Source organism: Osmerus mordax, chromosome 22, assembly GCF_038355195.1.
Source record: "Osmerus mordax isolate fOsmMor3 chromosome 22, fOsmMor3.pri, whole genome shotgun sequence".
Classification (NCBI taxonomy): Eukaryota; Metazoa; Chordata; class Actinopteri; order Osmeriformes; family Osmeridae; genus Osmerus; species Osmerus mordax.
Genome location: NC_090071.1, coordinates 8,328,406 through 8,333,698, shown reverse-complemented (window position 1 = coordinate 8,333,698; position 5,293 = coordinate 8,328,406). Strand labels below are relative to the sequence as shown.

Genomic DNA, 5,293 nt, shown 5'->3' with positions numbered 1-5,293 from the left:
ATGTTAGTGACTTCATTAGTCCCTTTTCTCTATCTTTGCATGGATTTTAACACATTAAGGGTTCTTTTGCAAAAGTGCTTGCAATAAGCGTGTGTGAATAGAGCGACTTGCAGTCAAACCAAATACCAACCATAGATCAAAACAATCTAATTTGGCCACCTCTTGTTAATTTTTTGTATTTTTGACAGCACTATATTACAAATTATGGCAATGTGCAATAATGTGGTTTTAAGCATTGTGCAATGTGCTGGCTGCCTCAAGCTATGTGACCTTTGGCCATAAATGACCATTTGTGTCCTTTAAAGATGTTGCTTTGTCACGTCTTGCAAGAGATCTGATTTTTAAACAAATTGTAAACAGTGGTCCTAAGGGAAGAAGGCCTATATGATGCTGTAAGGCAAACACTAAATGGTAGTTCTGGTTGACTTAAATGTGTCTCTAGCATACTGTAGAGAGTGGGGGAGAGTGTTAAATCCGTTGAGCACATTGTGCTTATTGGGTGTTTTGTCATTAGGAATGTCTCCTGTCCCCCTGAAGTTGGGAACAGTTGATAGCGCAGGGTGTGAATGCGAGTCCTGCACAGCCAATGAGGTAGGACCGGATACGAGATATCCTCTGAAACAACAACTGCCCTGTTCCCCCTCACTTCCACATGACGCCATTTACAGCATAAACCCGACCTCTTCTCCGGAAAGAGGAAAAAACAAGACGAGAAAAACTTGAAAGCAGCTCACTGCTCAATGCAACCATATATTCATCAAGTATAGCGACAAATTCTGAGAACTATCCAAACAGCTTTGGGGTGCATTTTTTGTAAACTTTGAAAGCAACTCACTCGTGTTCTCTTGTTTTCTATTTCTTAAAAAAGTGGAGCGCCTGCAAGAAACGGTGATTGATAAGTTTTTGGCCGTCTTTCGCCTCGTGTTCTCTCGGTGGGATTTACTCTTTCCCTCTCTTGAAATGATCTTGACTCGGGACTATTAGGCCTACTGTAAACTACATTATCGCAGCTTTGGATTTAACAGATGGATTTTTTAAATTATTTTATGTAGGAATAAACGTTCAGAATTTGGATTCTTTTACGCAAAAGGAGGTTGAATTGTTGAGAAGACGGTGAGTTGTGCTTAGCATAAAGTTGACGTTGGTTTTTCAGGTGCGATTCAAAGTTTGAAGATTACTTAACTTTGCACAAGAGACCGAGTTCGCAATCTCTCTCGAATCAGCCCGCCCGCTCCCGACCAGACCCGACTAATGCCCCAACGTTATCCTCATCCTCTCTAGGATGTCATGCTACCCGCGCAATTCAATTATTTTCTTATCAGCGCTATTTCCCTCCTGAGGCTACAGTTGCATTTAGGAAAAGTGTCACATTTGGGTAGTCTTTAGTCCCCAAGTCCTTAAGAATGTTATAGTTTTGCAGCGTTAAAATGACGCGCGATAGATGGCTATTCGATTTATACTGTGACTGAACTGACGGCGTAGTATTGAGTTTGGGGTTTTAGCCTACAAAAACAAACCATCTTTAGGCTATACCCCTGTGGGCATTGGGCCATCTTACCCTGTCAGTTGCTCCAGTCCATTCATATTCGCCACTTGGTGACGACCACATGGCAGATAAAGTATTGTGGCATCTTTGAAAGGACAACCCGTTGTTTACTTTTCCACACCTGGGCTTCGTGAGCAACCTCTTAAGTTTTTAAACGCAACAGAAAGTATCTTAACTCAAAAACATCCTAAAGTTCTAAGAAGTTGACAAGCTGAACAGGGTGATATGTAAAGTAAAGGTGACACAATTGTGCCATGAAAGTGAATGATGATTTAAGGAAATCATTGCAGGCAATAGTTGGTTTTATTATATGTGGAAGGATTTTACAAGTATTCTGATGTCCATGGCTTGTTAAAGTGTTATAGAAAAGTAATAATTATGGAATTTGAATATGGGAAATACTGTTACCTCTTGTCTCACCATTTGTCTATTAGAAGCCCCACCCAATGACTGTTGTTGCTCCTGTTTTCTATCAAACACACTTGCAGAGAACGGTTAAGGCATTAAAGGTTGTGCACTGATGAAAGCTCTCATGGCGTCTGACGAATGTAATTTGTTCATAAACACCACAATGACAGCCTCAGCTTTGTCTTGGGCTGGGTCCCAAACCTCCCTACTCTCCATCACATTGCTTTCATGTTCTCTATGCTACATCTTCTTTCCCTTCACATCTCCCATCATGAAAGTACTTGTGGCTTCCCAATGGAAAACTCTGCTGAAAGCCATTTGTCATGTTAAATGATGCCACCATTGTGTTAAGAGTGAGGGACAACAACTTGCTCATGAACACCTTTTGGGGGTTTTCGACTTCTTGTAGTCAGTGTGTCTATCAATTCACCAGCACAATGTGATTTGTAGCCTGGGGCCTTGGAAATGGCTAATGTCTTTGTTGGGAAAGTTTGACATTTTCACTTTTGGTTGTTACTAACAGTAGGGATGACTCAAACTGAACTGTGCCGTCCCTCTGCTAATACAGTTGAGCATTGTCCTAGGGATTGCTTTCTAATTGAAATGTATCATTTAACTTTCTATCCATGTCAGCCTGGGCAAATGAAGTTAGTGGGTCAACTTTACAGTTCTGTGGTTGAATAGGCCCAACCCAACTCTGAATGCAAATATCAGTGGGTGGTGTGTTGACATTTGCATAGGCCTACACAATGTGTGTGCCATGCCGTTGTACTATCAGTTACAATTTACATAGAGAAGCTTTTATTTTAATTCAACTGGGTTTTATAGATATCGGCTTGTCTCTCCTGTAGGACTTCAGATGTGTTCAATGCCAGCCGGAGGGGTCCTTCTTCAGAGCCAAGATGGAGACCACATCACAAAATGGCAACAACAGCGATGGCGGTGGTGGAGGGTCGACCAGTTTGCTGCCCACTCTGCATGACACTGGGAGGCTGCATCAGCCTTCTCATGCCCAGGATGGGCCTCCTGATCCTGGGGAAAGCCCCGGCCAACAAGCCCTTGTTCTTTCACTGGACCAGATCCGAGTAACCAGGAGTAGTAATGAGTACACGGACGGACCTACTGTGGCTCCCAGGCCTCCTGTGTCCCAGCCCAGCCAGCAGAAGAACGACCTGTTGACCCAGGGACTGGTGAACAATGAACAGTCGGAGAATCAGGGGCTGAACCAGAGGAACTTACTCTCCCCAAACCAACTCAACACCACACACTCCATCACTTCCAGAGACACACTCTCGCATTCCCTTAACGCAGTGGACTCCGGAAGCTGCATTAGGACCAGTATCACAGCCTCCGGCCAGAGGCTTCTGGGCAGCCCTGTGGTGGGTGAGCGCATCATTCGAACCCAGCCCAAGCGGCTGGAGCAGGAGGAGGACGAGTTGAAGCCTCTGACCACGCCCGTGCCTGGCGGAGACAAAACGGGCGACGGAGCCCCGGGGAAGCACGCCTACCGCTGCGAGACCTGCGGCAGGTGCAAGTGCAAAGAGTGCGCGTGCCCCCGTGCCCTCCCCTCCTTCTGGATGTGCAACCGGCGCTGCGTGTGCTCCGCCCAGAACGTGGTGGAGTACGGCAGCTGCGTGTGCTGCATCAAGGGCCTCTTCTACCACTGCTCCAGCGACGACGAGGACACGTGCGCCGACAAGCCCTTCTCCTGCAGCCAGTCCCACTGCTGCCTTCGCTGGTCGGCTATCGGAGGCCTCTCGCTGTGCCTCCCCTGCCTGCTGTGCTACCTCCCGGGCAGAGGGTGTCTCGCTGTGTGCCAGAGCTGCTACGACCGTGTCAAGCGCCCGGGGTGCCGGTGTAAGAACACTAATATAGTTCACTGTTGGCGTTAAGCGTTGGGGGGGGTCTGGGGTTCATGGATGAGGATGACAGCTCCTGTCGACTGAAACCCTCAAGTTTCTATTCTGTAGCCAGACGTTTATGGGGGTATTGGCAAGGCTGTCTACTGTGCCTTGTGTAGTGTTCTTTATTTCCATGAATGGTTCTTACAAGGGATGCTGTTTCCCCAAGTGCCCTCATTTTGTATTGTTGTAATCAAACTCCCAAGTGTTAGCCCCTTTGACATTTAATACAACTGATATGCTATGGACAGACACTCCTGACTAACTGTATGTGTATAGTAATTGCAAAGTATGTAAATTAGCAAATGACTTTCTCAGAGATATTTTATTTTTGTATATATAATATTTCAACTGTGAAAAAAATATTTTGCCAAACCAGAGGCACCTTGATAAATACATATATATGAATTATAATACATGTATAATGTTGTACATTCATTTGGAATGTATATCAATCATTTTATATAATTGCCTTACAAGAGACAACATTTAAAAAATTCTTATCCCTTCAACTCTACTTGTAAATTGTACAGTGACTCTATAAGAAAATCTTTATTTTCTAATGTCAACATTGTTTAGTGTAAAGAATATTTATTTGAAGGTTTATTATTTTATAATGAAATATTTATTTTGAGAAGCATCATAAGGACATCACCCTGTTATTGTTGTTGCTGCAAAGTAGGATGACTTGTAGGGTGTAAAGATGGATGCATATGTTCACTATGAATTAGAAAAAAATATATTAACGTTTGAAATTAAAACATGACTGGTCCGTTTTTGTGTGAGTGCATGCAAGATCTCCTTTAGTCTCTAAGGAGACCAATCTGTGTACCATCAGTTGAAGGTCATTTGGTGTATATCGTTATTTAGCATTTTTCTGACAGAATGGTATGGTTCTAGTATTCACATAGTTTCTGATGAAATGATTGACTTGTGGAGTCCAGGGGCCACATATCCAATCCCTCATTTGGAAACTACATTGTGAGAAATGCTGACAGCATAAATCTGAATCAGATCTTACCAAAAGTTTGACTTAAGACATAAATTAGAATTGTTGACTGCTTTCGTTTCAATGCAGTCCTGTTTTGGGATGGGGGGTGATGGTGAAGGCCTCTTCTGAGGCATGTTGTTGGGGGGGTAGAGCAGTAACTAACTGGTCCATGTTTCCTGTGGACCAGATGCTATGAATGCACACAACCATACAGGGTTGCCCTGACTGGCCCCACATGTTTCATTGCTTAAAATCCCCAGGATGTCAAGCTTGTGATGGAGAACCAGGATTTTTCTCGTTCCATTCTGATCTAATACTTGTTTGTAGCATTGGACAACATTGGTCACAAATGTATGAAATGAAAGTACTCTAAGTTCACTGGATGTAAAATAAGAAATGCAAATACTTGTGCACACAAATGTCAATGGAGCAAAGCTTTCCTGTAAG

The 5,293-nt window shown here is 43.7% G+C and overlaps 1 protein-coding gene across 2 annotated transcripts; it reads left to right on the top strand.

Moving 5' to 3' along the window:
• The first annotated feature begins 718 nt into the window (after positions 1–718).
• On the top strand, positions 719–4,621 carry spry2 (sprouty RTK signaling antagonist 2). Of its 2 annotated transcripts, none has more exons than XM_067260423.1 (2): positions 719–1,113; positions 2,806–4,621. In XM_067260423.1, exon 2 carries the CDS (start codon positions 2,857–2,859, stop codon positions 3,844–3,846), a length of 990 nt encoding a protein of 329 aa, XP_067116524.1. In that variant the 5' UTR covers positions 719–1,113; positions 2,806–2,856; the 3' UTR covers positions 3,847–4,621. The 2 variants fall into 2 exon arrangements, with proteins under 2 accessions (XP_067116524.1, XP_067116525.1); XM_067260424.1 differs by having other exon boundaries at positions 719–1,153.
• The last annotated feature ends 672 nt before the right edge of the window (positions 4,622–5,293 follow it).

Bases quoted from the DNA above. Each gene is read 5' to 3' on its own strand.
- spry2 (XM_067260423.1), top strand. From the start codon at position 2,857: ATGGAGACCACATCACAAAATGGCAACAACAGCGATGGCGGTGGTGGA.